General features: G+C 43.1%; 1 protein-coding gene across 1 annotated transcript in view; it reads left to right on the forward strand.

Annotated features, from left to right (window-relative positions):
- The first annotated feature begins 2,249 nt into the window (after nt 1–2,249).
- The window catches only part of oca2 (oculocutaneous albinism II), a 386,742-nt gene continuing 371,722 nt past the window's right edge, over nt 2,250–17,269 (forward strand). The window contains exon 1 of the mRNA XM_067985374.1: nt 2,250–2,503. Within this exon, the coding sequence (XP_067841475.1) occupies nt 2,250–2,503 (254 nt within the window). The remainder of the gene's footprint in view (nt 2,504–17,269) is intronic.

Consider the following 17,269-nt stretch of genomic DNA (forward strand, 5'->3'; position numbering starts at 1 on the left):
TTCCCCTTAAACTCTTTTCGGACTTCCGAAATCCTACACCACCACGTTGTTGCTTTTGGCCTGAGCTTGAACAACAACATCAGATTTAAAAATGCAAGGATTACTTGATCCCAGATGCTCACCAACCTCCAGGTTACTAATCGGTTCTGGTGGATTGCTAAACACCAAATCTCACACAGTCTCTCCTCTGGTAGCTTACCTGATATGTTCTGTGAGGAAATAATCTCTGACTACCTCAGTAAATTTGTTTGTGTTTTCACTCCTAAATTCTGGCTGCCCCAATCCGTCCATTCAAAGTTCAGGATATTGGAAAATTCCCCATTCTTTTGACTGGAGCCTATGACTAATGTACTTTAAATACTAACCATAAAACAGGGAATCAAAAGCTTGCGGACCTACAATAAGCATTCATCTTGTAAAATAATAATTGGTAATATAACCAATATTACCTGTGTCAGGCAAGGGTATTAAGGGTTACGGAACCAAGGCGGGTAGATGGAGTTAAGATACAGATCAGCCATGATCAAATTGAGTGGCGGAACAGGCTCGAAGGGCTGAATGGTCTACACTTTTTCCTATGTTCCTAACCAGAATTGTTCAACTTTATGCTGCAATACTCTTTATTGCCACCATGTGTCAGTGTAGCCACACTTGGACCAAACAAAGCCATGGCTTTGAGGGCCCAACTATATGGGACTAAACACTTCCATGGAGAACATTGCACGTGACTCTGTGATGTCTTTCAATGGGTAACATACCCGAACTTCATCTGACACACAACATTTCTATTTGCAGCAAGCATTGATGTTTATTATCCTGTTATTGTTGATGCACCTTCTAGGCTGCATTATTAACCATTTTTAAATTACTGACTGATTTTGAAGGAAATTAAGTGAGTAAATATGATTGTACAAAGCAGGAGAGAATCTCAACATTCGGTTTAAATGAGCTTTTTCTGGCTGGGAAAGTACAGTTGGTCTAAATTGCAATCAAAAATGATGATGCTGATTGATTGACTGACTATTGAGTTAACCGTTTTGAATTTCACTGTAAAAGTTGCCTCTAATGTATTTATTTAATCAGTAGATAGGATGTTGCAAAGATGAGCTTCAATGGGCTGAATGGCCTTTTCATGCCCTGACTTTTCTTATGGCCATATATTATAAAACATGTGTAACAAACATTAAGCATTTTTGTTTAGTTTTAGCTTGGTGATGCTCCCTTTCATTCAGTAGCAATACCAAAAGAATATAACAAACGGCTGCATTCAAAATCATATCCCTAGCCTAACTTGACAGATTTGTTTGGCTGTCTCCATGATGACAGGCTTGAGAGATGAACCAAGCCCCATAACTAGAGCCCTGTTAGAACTCGTGTCACCTAAGAGCTGGTGTGAGTTCCATTTGGGCCTTTACTAAGGTAAGGTTCTGTCAGCGGTGCCGTCTTTCGGATGAGACGTTAAACTGAGGCCCCTTCTGCCCTCTCAGGTGGACGTGAAAGATCCCATGGCACTGTTTCAAGGAAGAGCAGGGGAGTTCTCCCCGGTGTCCTGGCCAATATTTATCCCTCAACCAACATCACTAAAACAGATTATCTGGTCATTATCACATTGCTGTTTGTGGGACCTTGCTGTGTGCAAATTGGCTGCCACATTTCCTACATTACAACAGTGACTACAGTTCAAAAGTACTTCATTGGCTGTAAAGCACTTTGGGATGTCATGGGGGTCATGAAAGGCGTTATACATGTTCACTCATTCCTTCTTTCTGCTAGCAAAGGTAATCAATCCCAGATATGATTGATTACCTTCCTAAACATTGGCATTTGCTTCCTTTTGAAATTATGTTCCTCTTTGGCCCTTCCCATGCCTCTGGCCTGCTCCTGGAGCAGCATGGCGCAGTTATGGCTTTTCTCCTGGCTGTCGGGGAGGAGCCCTTATATAGCTGAGGTTCTCCTGCTGCGGTTATGCAAATGACCCCATCCCTGCAATTTGGGATGGAGTCTGCGTCGATGTCCATGGTCGGCAGGGAATTCCGCTCCACTTCTGACAACAGGGCACAATCCCTAAAATTCTGGGGCCTAAATGTTTTTCTGGATGGGTGAACTAAGGCCCCCTCTCATCTCTATTTATTTTGTGATCCTGTGAGCAAACTTCATAATCTTGGCCACTGGACAGTTCGTGGGCAATTTGAGATTGACTCTTTTTTTTTTTTCTTTTTAAAAAAAATGTAGATCATAATATAAAGAAGATGAACCTGGACAACAAAAGCCAAATTGAGAGGGAGCTTACACAGAATGCAGCCCCCCCTCGAATGAGTTTGAATGGGCACATCAAGTCGTCAGCCCTGCCAAGAGATTTTGGGGAACTGAAGCTTCTGGAAGGCTTCTGTGGCATGGGACAGAGTCAGAGTGCACCCCAGGGGCATTACCAGAATGGAGCGGTAGCACATGAGCAGTGTGTCCTATACTGCGAGGATCTTAGCCCGGTTACTAAACAGGAGAGGTGAGCCTGATCCCGTGGTTGATAACGTTTAGCGAAGCAGATGTATGGGAATCTTTTATAGAATCATGGTATAAATACATGTGGTGCTTTATCTGAAAGGTGGACAATTGGTTGAAAGAGGAATTCCTTTCATTCTATATCCCCATTTTAAACTATTAAGATGAATTATAGTTAGGGCTAGTGATCTAATGTGAAGTAACACACCAACAAATCCAGCAAATTTCTACACTTATCAGCCGGATCACGTCTTGTCGCCTGAATACCACGGTTTGGCATAAAAGGACCACAAGGTAGTGAAAACACCAGTTTCCAAGCAAATCTGAGTGACAACAAATAACTTGCCCTAATTATAATTATGGGCTTATGTGCTCCTGGTGTTGGGTTTTTCAACTAGAGGGTTCCTGACTTGAACCAAAAAATCCCTTCAAAATGAATCTCCTGAGAAAGGGACTTGGCATAAGTGGGCCCGAGTCTACCCGACTGCCAAATAAGTGCCAGCAATGGTGGGAAGTCAACAGGAATCCTGTATGAACGTGTCACCCCTGCTCACAGGAATTGCACACTCCTGCCCAGTGACTTCTGAAAGAGAGGCAGGTACCTCTATCATTGCTGGCCTTTGATTAAAGGTTGGACTTGGCAAACTTTGACTTTTAATAGCTGGTGTGATCCAGCTTATTTACTTTGAAACAGTGAGTGCTGATGACATAGTTTGGGTAATTAGCATGGAGGTGTCACTGAATCAGATAATCTGAAGGAGGTGAATTTATACATGCTCAATCTCAGACCCAAACACACCCATACCTACATCAACACCCATACCCATATCTACACACACATACACTCACAGGTAAAAATATCAGATTGTTGGAGCACTCTGGATGCAACTGTGCTGAGGTTAACTCGCCTGCCTCATGCAGGCTAATTTCAAGAACTCGTCCAATGCTGCTCTCTCTAGTATAGAATGTTTGTTTTTTGGAAAATTATCAAATGTAGACAGTATGAATTAGAAGATTGTGAAGGTTAATCTCAATAATTTGTAAAATGTGGTCCTTTTAAAACAGTTTGAAAACAATAATATGGGATAAGGCATCTGTCATGGGATATCTCATATCGATTCTGCATTGTCAGAGCACACAACACTATAAGGTTAATGAATGGTAAATCCCTAAATGATGTAAGGAATATTAATCAAAAGGTATCAGGTGAATCTTTTCCCCCTTTGCTAATACATACATTGGAATTTACCGCTTATGGCCAAAGTTTAAAAGACATTTAATTGTCCTTTTGTAGATAATCCTTTGCAAATTATATTAACAGTTACACAAGTAAAGCCAATTACCACTAGGACACATTTCTACAGAGTGCAATATTCCTACCAGCCAGTCAATACTGACACAAAAGATATATTAACTAACACAGCTATAAAACAATGTTAAGAACATAAGAAATAAGAGCAAGAGTAGGCCTTGCGGCCCCTCGAGCCTGCTCCGCCATTCAATACAATCATGGCTGATCTTCTACCTCATCTCCACTTTCCCGCCCTATCCCCATATCCCTTGATTCCCTTGGTGCCCAAAAATCTATTGATCTCAATCTTGAATATGCTCAACGACTGAGCATCCACAGCCCTCTGAGGTAGAGAATTCTAAAGATTCACAACCCTCTGAGTGAAGAAATTTTTTCTCATCTCAGTCCTAAATGGCCGACCCCTTATCTTGAGACTATGCCCCCTAGTTCTAGACTTTCCAGCCAGGGGAAACAACCTCTCAGCATCTACCCTGTAGAGCCCTCTAAGACTTTTATGCCATTCAGTGAGATCACCTCCCATTCTTCTAAATTCCAGAGAATACATTTTACTCAATCTCTCATCATAGGACAACCCTCTCATCCCAGGAATCAATCTAGTGAACTTTCGTTGCATCCCCTCTAAGGCAAGAATATCCTTCCTTAGGTAAGGAGACCAAAACTGTACACAGTACTCCAGATGTGATCTCACCAGAGCCCTATATAATTGCAGCAAGACCTCCTTACTCTTATACTCCAACCCCTTTGCAATAAAGGCTAACATATCATTTGCCTTCCTAATTGCTTGCTGTACCTGCATGTTAACTTTCTGTGAATCGTGTACAAGAACACCCAAATCCCTCTGTATTGTAACCTTTCTTAGTCTCTCACCTTTTAAAAAATATTCTGCTTTTCTATTCTTCCTACCAAAGTGGATAATTTCACATTTTCTCAATCCCATGAGCCCTAATCTTGTGTAACAACCTCTTATGTGGCACCTTATTGAATGCCTTTTGAAAATCCAAATATACTACATCCATTGGTTTCCCCCTTATCTACCCTGCTAGCTACATCTTCAAAAAACTCTAATAGATTTGTCAAACACGATTTCCCTTTCACAAAACCATGTTGACTCTGCCTAATCATATTATGATTTTCTAAGTGCCCTGTTACTACGTCCTTAATAATAGATTCTAACATTTTCCCTACTACTGATGTCAGGCTAACTGGCCTGTAGTTCCCTGTTTTCTCTCTCCCTCCTTTCTTGAATAGCAGGGTTATATTTGCTACCTTTCAATCCACAGGGACAGTTCCAGAATCTAGGGAATTCTCGAAGATCAAAACCAATGCAACCACTATCTCTGCAGCCACGTCTTTTAAAACCCTAGGATGTAGGCCATCAGGACACAACCAGTACCATCACTAGGTTAAATATTGAGAATTACAATAAGTACTCGTCTTATGTTATTACTTGATGGAGATTGGATAAACATAGGCACAACCGTAACTTCTATGTATCACAATGCCTCAGCTGTAGTTATGTCACACTTAATAACAGTATACGAGTGATGGTCAATGTGCAAGATTACAGGATAGATTAACAAGGTTAAGAGTACAGTTATAGTTTGTATTCATTGTGTCATAGGAACAGGAGTAGGCTATTCAGCCCCTTGAGTCTGTTCTGCTATTCTATTAGATCGTGGCTGATCTATTCCTCAACTCCATTTCCTGCCTTTGCTCTATATCCCTTGATATCCTTACCCAACAAAAAATCAATCGATCTCAGTCCTGAGAATTTCAATTGACCCAGCCTCAGCAGCCTTTTGGGGGAAGAGTGTTCCAGATTCCCAATTATTTCTAACCAGTTTCAGCTATTCTTCTGAAATCTGAACATAAATGATATGAGCTATTCCTTTTGGTAGGCTTGCTGCTATATCATTGCCTTCCTCTGGGATGCTCAGCTCTCCACAGGGGATGCATTTGGTGAATGGCTGTCTGTGATTGTCTTCTTCTATTGACTGACAGCTGACACACTTTAAAAGTTTTACTTCTGATCAATTCAGCTTAGAATTTTTAATCTAACAACTTTTATTCTCAGCAATTATATCTCCTTTTTGCAGAACTGCTTGACAGGTTATTTGCAATTTCTTCTTAAACTTCTTCCCCTTTGTAGAAAGTTTAATAGCACTTTATTAATTAATAGCACAAAATGGATACTTAGGAATCTTCATGGAAGCTCTCTCTCTCTCCCTCTCTTCTCCCTCTCTTGTCAGGGGTGGGGAAAAAGCATAGTTTTAAAACTTAAATTCTATTAAGACAACCATACGTATGGACCCAAAACATTAGTGACCAAATCAAGCAGGTCACATAAATGTAATTCTCAAAGGTGTAGTTCAACTGGACAAGCATTAAATCTTTCTTCTACATTATGATTGTCCAGCAATTTTGTCAATTTTGTTTGTACCCATTGGTTAAGTCTTTGTGTTTTTGTCTTTATTTTCTACTTTTGTTATTCACCAATCGTTTATGTAAAATCTTTCTCCCTAATTTAAATTTTAACGCTGATCACATTCCAGCAAAAAAGCTGTTTTTGACATTCCTGGCCACCAACAAAAAACAGCAATAACAACTTTCATTTATACAGCGCCTTTAATGTAGTAAAACATCCCACGGTGCTTCACAGGAGCGATTATCAAACAAAATTTGACATCGAGCCACATAAGGAGATATTAGGATAGCTGTCCAAAAGCTTGGTCAAAGAGGCAGTTTTTAAGGAGCATCTTAAAGGAGGAGAGAGAGGTAGAGAGGGAATTCCAGAGCTTAGGGCCTAGGCAGCTGAAGGTACGGACATCAATGGTGGAACGAAGGAAATCGGGGATGTGCAAGAAGCCAGAATTGGAGGAGCTGAGTTTAGGAGACATTGTGCCCTGTGAGAAGTGCCCCAAATATTGGATCCACTGCCCTTTCTGCGATCTCTCGGTTTGGTTCAGGTCAATCTGTGCCGGCCGGTTTTGACATGTGGGGCGTTAAATTGGGCCGTGTAATGCCCGTTGTTTCGGCGCTACACGGCCTCTCTGACATCCAAGATGGCGTCTTGACGTGCGCTGGACGCCATCTTGGTATAGGAGTTAGCACAGGCGCAGATGACGAACGCTGGAATCATGTAAAGTAGGGAGAAAATGGCTTCAATCAGTGTGCCACGCTAATTTTAAAGTGATAGACACCATTTTGGGACTTAACTCTCAACTCAATGCACAGTCTTAACCCCCACCATCTGAACATGTCTTAGAGTGCCTGGAGGACCCCCCACCAGCGCTATTTAAAGGGACCATGCAGGATTTACAGGTTAGTGGCTGGATTATTGCTTCTGGCTGCCGACACATTTGTAACTGTTTTTGGAGGTCTCCTATACTTGAATACTATGACCCGGGGACATAACTCCCTTCCTAACAGCACTGTGGGAGAACCTTCACCACACGGACTGCGGTTCAAGAAGGCGGCTCACCACCACCTTCTCGAGGGCAATTAGGGATGGGCAATAAATGCTGGCCTTGCCAGCAACACCCACATCCCATGAATGAATATAAAAAAAAATAGCCTAACATTTAGAGCCAGGACATGCAGGAGTGAAGTTAGGAAATGCTTCTACACACAAAGGGTGGGAGACATTTGGAACGCTCTTCTGCAGATGGCAGTTGATGCTAGCTCACTTGTGAATGTTAAATCTGAGATTGATAGATTTCTGTGAACCAAGAGTATTAAGGGATATGGGGCTAAAGCGGGTATATGGAGTTAGGTCACAGGTCCGCCATGATCTCATTGAATGGCGGAACAGGCTCGAGGGGCTAAATGCCACTGCCACTTGCTGCCTCCTGATATGCGTCACCTTCTCCAGCAATAAAGCAGGACGTGTGTCTGGGTGATGTGCCTGTCATGGTTGAATAGCTACCAGTGTGTGTGGCCTGTGAATTGTGGGTGGGCGGCTTGAAACAGTGGTAATGTGTAAGGGTGAGAGGGAGCATCTGGTTGGAAGAGTTGAGTACTGATGAAAAGAGTTTGTTAGTATATGGGGGGTGTAGTGCGTGGTGCAGTTGGTATGAGTCACCACTTGACAGTTGACCTCACTCACCTTGACCACTCATGTCAAAGCATTGAACTTCTTCCTGCACCGCATCCACGTTCATGATGCTGTGCGCCTGGCATTGACTTCGTCCCCTGCTGCCTCCCACTGTCTTTTGGATATATGTCTGGAGGGCCTCTTGCGCCCCCCCCCCCCCCACCACCCCCACCGTGGATATAGGATGTCCCTCCTTCTGTCCACCTCTTGCACCAAAGCCTCTAGTGCATCAGCAGAGAACCTTGGTGCATGCACTCTTGCAGGCCTGGTACCAACTCAGATCGGCAGATTGGTGAGGTCTGGCGTGCAGATTGGAGGATGTGGGATTTAGTAGTGTGCAACCTTTATTCCATGTTTTAACATAACTCATCAGTGTGTAAACATAGGGATGAGACCTGCATCTGTGTTTTATGTGTGCGATGTCTGATCTCCACTCAGACTCCGTGCAGACAGTAGACTGTTATTTTCAGCGAATAACAGGTACCAGCTCCCTTTTAAGAGATTTCTAAGAAACATCCTCCCTTTAAGAGATTGAGCTCCCTCTGGTGGTGGAAAGTGGGAATTGTATTGATTCCACATGCAAGGCCTGGAATGGAACGTTGATTGCAGGTGAGTCCTGGGGTGGGCCGAAACTTGCGTCCTACCTGTGCAGTGGTCATTGGGCGCGGGGTAATAGCACATCACGCTACCTACGCCCAAAAACGGCCCCTATACAATATATCCCCCATGAAGTCCAAGTACGGATCGGCCCTGACTCGGTCTCCAGATCAGAGTTGTCGCCTTCACACACAACTCAAGTCCAAACCAGAGTCCAAGGAGATAAGGATTGTTTGAGGGAAAACCAAGTTTTACCAGTTTTACTATTAGTTATTGGTGGAGTCACTGTTAGTTATTGGTGGAATCAAAGTTCCTCTCACCTCTGGTTCCCCCTCTGTGAATCGCTCCCCTGTCCTCAGTTTCCCCTCTTCTCCGCCCTTGGTTTCCCTTCTTCACCTTCGCGGATGGTCTCCTGGAACTTCTTGCACAACAGCTGCTGACACAAAACCACAAGGAAAGATACTCAACTACAGCGGACCCAATCTGTGTATAAGGTAAATGCAGTAACATTTGCTGATGCTGGGCGGGTCAGGTTAAAATTACCCCCATTGTGCTAATTGCACATGTGTGTGTGCGCACACAAAATAGTGTGAAAAGGATTTCCCCCCTGCTTTCTTCCCTGCTCAAGACTTTGACTTATGCTGAGCTACAGTTTCAAAACGCACCAGCACCCCTCTCATGTTGGCTATTCTTCATGTGCGAGCCTATGCAGTGAGTATTGACGGGCTGTTTGACCTTGACGTGCAACATCCCTGAGTCCAATCCTGCCCTCACCCGTTGTCCAGACACTGGTTTGTAATTAAGAGTTGGAACCCAGGCTGATTTTTCTTCTCCCTCCTCTCTATCTCAATCCACTTAAAGCACCCCCACTATCACCCTGACTGAATACAGTGAACTAAACCCAAACCAGGAATCAAACCTGGGACTTTTTATCAGGATCGCACCAGATGGTGCATTGACGCATTAAACCACCAGGAGAGCTGCTGTGAAAGGGCTGACGAGACATTTCTGCTTCTAATTGTCCTTCTTCAGGTTGTCTGTATGGACGAGGGAAGTCAGTGTCTGAGAAGAACCCCAGATTAATCACTCCGAACTTGCTGCATTACCCAAGCACTGCAAAGGCCGTGAGGGTCAATCTTCTCTCGGGGATGGGGCAGGATACTGACGGCTGTTTCACCATGTCAGCCTCTTATAGCAAACTGCAGGGACCACACATTTAATGTTTCGACCACTGGCGGTTTAATTTCTCACCGTTCGGGGCAGGACTTATTTTTGAAGCAGCTTCCTAAAAGCTGCAGTATCATCTTATTGAAAGTTGCTAAAAGTAGTAACAGTTTTCAATTTCTAGTATTCAAGTCTTTCTATTCCTGGTGAGACCCAGCTCTAGGTTATTACAGTAAGCACACGCAACTGCCATTATAATTCTCTGCACATTTTGTGCAAGGGAATTGAAGACAATTACAGATCCTGAAATATAACTGTGAACTATTTACTGTATGTGTGTGTGTTACCTTCAGCTGTGGATTCAATCATGCTGATTCATCATTAATAAAAGAAAAAAATTGACTCCCACAGTAAATCTTGGATTTATCTGGATCATTTTCAGGCAGTGTGGGTTGCACATGACGTAATGCATTTATGAACAGTTTTTTACAAGACAAACTTAGGTGAAGGGCCCATGGTGCAGGGCACCAGCAAGGTTAAAAAGAATAGGGATATAGCAATGTAGAGGACTGGGAAATACTATTCAGGTCCACCTGGCTAATGACAGTGAAGGATGGAAGGCGAGATAAATCAAGAAGTCGTGGTTAGATGATGCCAAGGTTGGATTTTAAAAGCATGAAGATTGGATGGGAAAGGAAACACTGAGGGAGGTGAAGAGTCCCCCCGTTTCGGGGCCCTGATAAAGAGTGAGTTAGAATAGGAGTTGATTTCTTGATTTGGGATACAGGGAGCTGGTAGGACTGGAGTTTAGGAGGAACACGAGAGGAGAATTCAGGTGAGCACTGACCACAGTAACATTGACAGAACAGGCAAAGACTAGAAAGGTTGTGATGGAGAAAGTGCGTTTGGAGGCTAAAGGTCAGGAAAGACAAAGACAATACCATTCATTTAATGGCAAATCCGGCACAAAAGTCAGACCTTTACCCTTGTAATGGAGCCTTAATCTGAACAGAAAATGAGTTCAGTCTGGAACGAGAGTGGTTTTGGGAGAGAGTTCCAAGGAGCAGGAACATAGAAGTAATAAACGTGGATGTAAAAGATCCCATGGTACTTTGCGAAGAGCAGGGGAGTTCTCCCCGGTCCTGACCAATATTTATCCCTCAACCAACATCACTAAAACAGTTGATCTTGTCGTTATCACATTGCTGTTTGTGGGATCTTGCTGTGCACAAGTTGGCTGCTGCATTTCCCTATATTACAACAGTAACTAAACTTCAGAAAAAGTACTTCATTGTCTGTAAAGTGCTTTGGGATGTGCTGAGGCTGTGAAAGGCACTATATAAATGCAAGTTCGTTTGTGATTGATAATCAGGTTAGCCTAGTGTTTATAGCAATGGGCCAACAACACAGAGGAAAGTTGCAAAAATGAATTTAATAAATCTGGTAATTTTGTGAGATTGCAGCAGAAAAATGACCATGAAAGCTGCTGGGTTGTCATAACAATCCAACTGGTTGACTAAAACTCTTCAGGGAGAGACATGTCACCCCTACCTAGTATGGTCTACAGGTGTCTCCAGTTCCATACTGCATGATTGACTTTTAATGCAGAGCAACTAGGGATGTGTCACCCACATCCTAAGATCAAATGAGAAGAGCAATTGTTGGGACGGGACTTCTGGTTGCCACTTTGACCCCTCTGTAACACCGACCCTTTTCCTGGGTCAGGGCTCATGATGTACGCAGAACGAATCGCCAGTGCGATCACTGTCACCAAGAGGGAACCCGCTGCTGCAAGTACAAAAAAAATCTGCTGATGCTGCGGCACCTGAAGAGTCAGGGGGCATTGAAAGCGTGAGGAGCAGCCCAGGAGAGGAGAAATAGAAACTTTTTTCAGGCCTTGGCCAAGTCCAGGGCCTAAAAACCCTATATGGAAGGAGAGGAGGCCACTACTAGGTCCGTTCCCTCCATCTAACAACTTAGGGAGCTTAACCACCACCATCGCAGTAGACCACTGCCACTCTTCTCCTGGTGGTCTATGGGCTTAGGGGAGATACTGGCGACCAGCAGGAAAATCTGGTGGTTTGCCAGGCCCTACCTCTCCTGCGACATTTACACACAGTGGGCAGGGAAGGAGCGGGAGGTCAGGCAGGAAATCATCGATAGACGTCAACACTCAATTTTCCCTTATTTTTTGCAACTATGTTGCACGATCCTGAACAGAATAGTGGAGGAAAATCTAGCCTGCAGTGGCTCCTGGGTGCCTTCTGCAGATAGTGGGTGTCACGTGGAAGTTGGTACCTTCCATGGAATCCCACACTCACCTGACGAAGGAGAAAGCCTCCGAAAGCTTGTGATTTTCAAATAAAACTGTTGGACTATAACCTGGTGTTGTAAGATTCCTTACAGATAATTTTTCAGTCAGCCCTTTTTTTTGTTGCTTAATGCAGGTTCTGACATTCCTGGAAATCAATTCCATGTTCAATTTTTCAAATGCTTTAACACTTTAAAATGATTGTCTTGTTGCAACCAGCCAGCACTGTGTACACCCACAGCTGGACATTAAAATTCCAGACAGCACTTGGGCATAGAAATCTAGGCTAGTATTCAGTGAGGTTTGTGTCATCAAGATGAACTAATTACCACTGAAGAGTAATATTACTAAATTCATTGAAATCTTAAAAGACAGTCCTGAATTATACACATTAAACACTTTATCAAGAGTGAGTAATTTGAAGACAATCATCTTCGTCATTAATTAAGCTAATTACTGATTGCTCTTCTCCATTATGCTTTACTGTTAATGTGGTACTAATAAAGCCCATGTTTCATAATCTTTGTGTACTGTTTTATGATCCATAAAAATGTCACAATTAGTTCTAAAATTAGCTACTTGTCTCATTCACTTTAAACTGAGGATGGTCTCCGATGCATCCAATGAAGAATGTTTGTTGCTTGTGTTCCTTTCCCTTCCCTTTACCTCTATAAATCCCCTCTAAGGAGACGGGGATGACCAGACCAAACATGGCAATGCTGCTCCCTTATCAGCTGGCAATTGTGAAGGGTGCAGTATGAGTTTCCCTTGCCTTGTTCACAGGATTGTTTGCTGCTATTAGGCACCTGACTGAAAATTTGGAATGCGTGAAGAATCAAAGCCACTCCTGTGTGAAGAATGGCCACTAGGGTGAGGCTATAGGAGGCCCACTGCTTCCCCTTGGAATGTATCCAAAGCTCGAGTTCCTGCCCTTCAGGAGATGAGGAGTAAGGGGAGAAAACTGGAGATGGAAAAATCACTTTAGGTGTTGAGTAGTTGTCTGATTACCGGCTGCGGTGACCGATATCTGCTAGAAGGGAAAGTGAAGGCAGTTTGTTGACATTGAACAGCGTGAACTGAAGTAACAGCAGCATGAGGCTGGGTTTCTCCAGTCTTGGAAGCTGAACAGTTTTTGTTTCTTTTTGTGGCTGAGACTAGGAAAACACTGCTATAGATTTTGTTATCTGAATCCCTCGATGACCTGTATTTGCTGTTGCACTTACAAAAGAAGCAGCTCAGCAGGTTTCCTGTCTATCTTGGACCAGACGCACGTAAAACGTTTTAAGTGTATAGCCAAAAATAGACAAATATTCAGTCACTCTTCAATTATCAGGAACAAATCTTGTCTTTTCATGGCCAATTTTCTTCCTTCCTCATCTCTTCTGGATGTGGAGATGCCGGTGATGGACTGGGGTTGACAATTGTAAACAATTTTACAACACCAAGTTATAGTCCAGCAATTTTATTTTAAATTCACAAGCTTTCGGAGGCTTCCTCCTTCGTCAGGTGAACGATGTGAAAATCACATCGTTCACCTGACGAAGGAGGAAGCCTCCGAAAGCTTGTGAATTTAAAATAAAATTGCTGGACTATAACTTGGTGTTGTAAAATTGTTTACAAATCTCTTCTGGAGGCATTGATTCCTTCCTGAGGTACGTTGCCGTATTATATCTTGCCCAAGTGTAAGATTACCTGTCACTTTAAAAGGTCTCTGTGCAATCGGAGAGGTGTCCATGGCTCCTGCAGTAGGACGTCATTCCACTAAATCACCGGTTCTTTCAAGCAGCGAAGGCGTTTGTGAAGGGAATCCTGGATCCCACTCTCTGGAATCTGTCCATTTAATGATCATGCTTTCACTATGAAAGAATAAAAGTCTGTGATGAGTCAAGTCTCACTAAATCTAATATATAACAGCAGAAATGCCACCAGCCCGATCAGCTTATGCTTAAACTGATTGTTCTTATCAGAATTATGCATGCTCATAATGGTGGCACAAAGTTACATTTGTCATGATTTTTGTAGTTCAGCAGCGTTGCTTAGAGCCATGCACTGCCATTGCTGGTTATTCCAGCTCACATCGTAGTGCTGCTACAAAAACTTGATTAAAATGCCTGCATTTTTAAAAAAAATGAATACTTTTGGCTGAGTTGGAAAGACGTCCTACTGCAGGAGCCATGGACACCTCTCCGATTGCACACAGACCTGGAAGGTCCACAGTTTTATCCCCAGCTTGTGCTGAGTTGATTGATCTCAGCTGAAGTGGCAGTAGGTGCTGCAAATGGCTCCAATGTCCCTGAACTAAATGTGGTACAAATCACTAAGGATTGTGGACAGTTTTGGTCTCCTTACCTAAGGAAGGATATACTCGCCTTAGAGGCGGTGCAACGAAGGTTCACTAGATTGATTCCTAGGATGAGAGGGTTGACATATGAGGAGAGATTGAGTAGAGTGGGCCTATACTCTCTGGTGTTTAGAAGAATGAGAGGTGATCTCATTGAAATGTATAAGATTCTGAAAGGGCTTGACAGGGTAGATGCTGAGAGGTTCTTTGCCCTGGCTGAAGAGTCTAGAACTAGGGGACATAGTCACAGGATAAGGGGTCAGACCATTTAGGACTGAGATGAGGAGGAATTTCTTCACTCAGAGGGGTTTGAATCTTTGGAATTCTCTACCCCAGAGGGCTGTGAATGTTCAGTCATTGAGTATATTCAAGAATGAGATTGATAGATTTTTGGACTCTAAGAGAATCGAGGGATATGGGGATCGGGCGGGAAAGTGGAGTTGATGTCTAAAATAAGCCATGATCTTATTGAATGGCGGAGCAGGCTCAAGGGGCCATACGGCCTACTCCTGCTCCTATTTCTTATGTTTTAATGATTGCTACTTCTGATCAGTGGCTTCCTTGGAAAGTGTGTGTGTGTCTGTGTGTGTGTTTTTGGTGAGGGTGGGAAGAGGATTAAGCCCAATTCTCATCCTTGTTTTCAAATCCCTCCATGGTCTTGACCCTCCCTATCTCTATAACCTCCTCCAGCCCTACAACCCTCCTCCAATTCTTGCCTGTTGTGCATTCCCGATTTTAATTGCTCCACCATTGGCAGCTGTGCCTTCAGCTGCCTGGGCCCTCCCTAAACTCTGGAATTCCCTCTCTCTCCTACTTTAAAACACTCCTTAAAACCTTTTGGTTACCTGTCCTAATATCTCCTTATGTGGCTCGGTGTCAAATTTTGTTTGATGACGGTCCTGTGAAGCGCCTTGGGATGTTTTACTACGTTAAAGGTTCTATATAAATGCAAATTGTTTGTGTTCAAACTCCATGTTTGAATCCCTCCAATCAGGTTTCTGCCCCTGCCCTAGTACTGAAGTGGCCCTTGTCAGTCACGAATGACATCCTATGTGACTGTTACCATGATAAACTATCCCTCCTCATCCTTTTCGACCTATCCGCAGCCCTTGATATGGTTGACCATACCATCCATCTACAACACCTCTCCTCCCATCGTCCAGCTGCGTTAATTGTATCCATGTGATTTATATCAATTAATGTTAATTGTATTCAGGTGGTGCGTATCAGTTGGGGACTCTCTTGTATCCATTTATATGAAGCTTATCTAGGGTGTGGAGTGAGTAATGTGGATCTCTGTGAATAAAGGCTTGGAAGCAACTGAGGATCAGGTTCTGGTATTCTATCCTCCACCACCTGGCTATCCAATTTATACAGCCTGATTCCATTCTTATCTATTCAGTCGTAGCCAGAGAATCATCTGCAATGGCTTCTCTTCCTGCTCCAGCACTGTTACCTCTGGAGTCCCCCAAGGATCTATCATCACCCTATTTCTCATCTACATGCTGCCTCTCACAAGCTCAGAATGTCCCAAAGTGCTATACAGTCAATGAAGTACTTAGTGTAGTTGCTGTTGTGATGTAGGAGAGGGCTGGAAGAGGTCAGAAAACTTAAGACTAAGTTCAAGATATGTTGGCAACAAAAAGGCCTCTGTAAAAATGGTAACATTAACACTTAAAATAGTAATATTTAATATTTTTTGTTACCTCAATGCAAATTCAGTGATGAATTTTGTTCCATTTGCTCAATTTAATGAAAATTCGATGTGGGTGAACATCCCTTTAGATTCAAGCCTACATTTTTGCTAAAATTAGAAAATAGAGGAAAGTATATACTCCTTCGAGCCCAGTTGACAGTAAAGTTGATACAGCATTATCATGCTATCTGTTCTTAAAGTAATACAATTTGTAAGCTATTTTAAAATTTGAAAAGGTTGTACTTTGCAGCTCCCTGGTGCATATCACTTTTGATTCTAGTTGGCGTTGGATTGTATCTTGGGTCAAGTCATGTCCTGTACAATTTCTTGGTTGAAGGAGCAGTGAGCCCAGGCCTTTGCTGTATTCTTTCTTAAGCCAAGTACTTGGATGTATCTAAGATTTGTTCTCCCCTCTTCAAGGCTTCTTCGACAGCACCTCCCAAATCCGCGACCTCCACCACCTAGAAGGACAAGGGCATCCGGTGCACGGGGATACCATCACCTCCAAGTTCACCTCCAAGTCACGCACCATCCCGACTTGGGCATATATCGCCTGTTCCTTCATCGGGTCAAAATCCTGGAACTCCCCACCTAACAGCACTGTGGGAGCACCTTCACCAAATGATCGCAGCGGGGTTAGGATCATAGGAACAGGAGTAGACCATTCAGCCCCTCAAGCCTATTCTGCCATTCAATAAGATCATGGCTGATCTGTATCCTAACTCCATCCACCCGCCTTCGCTCCATATCTTTTATGGCTAGCAAAAATCTATCGATCTCAGATTTAAAATTATTAATGGAGCAAGCTTCTACTGATTTTGTGGGAGAGAGTTCCACACTTCTACCACCCTTTGCATGAAGAAGTGTTTCCTAACTTCTCTCCTGAATGGCCTGGCTCTGATCTTAAGGTTATGTCCCCTTGCCCTAGGCTTCCCCTGCCCCCAGCAGAAAAAGTTTCTCTCAATCTTCCCTATCAATTCCTTTCAAAATCCTAAAAACCTCAATCAAATCATCCCGTTAACCTTCTATATTCCAGGGAATACAAGCCTAGTTTATGTAATCTCTCATAATCTAACCCTTGGAGTCCTGGTAACATTCTGGTAAATCTGCTCCACACTCCTTCCAAGGCCAATGTATTCTTCCTAAGGTGCGGTGCCCAGAACTGTACATAGTATTCCAGATGTGGTTTAACCAAGGCTTTGTGTAGCTGTAGCAAAACTTCTTCCCCTTTATATTCTAGCTCTCTAATTATAAAG

Source organism: Heptranchias perlo, chromosome 6, assembly GCF_035084215.1.
Source record: "Heptranchias perlo isolate sHepPer1 chromosome 6, sHepPer1.hap1, whole genome shotgun sequence".
NCBI classification, from domain to species: domain Eukaryota; kingdom Metazoa; phylum Chordata; class Chondrichthyes; order Hexanchiformes; family Hexanchidae; genus Heptranchias; species Heptranchias perlo.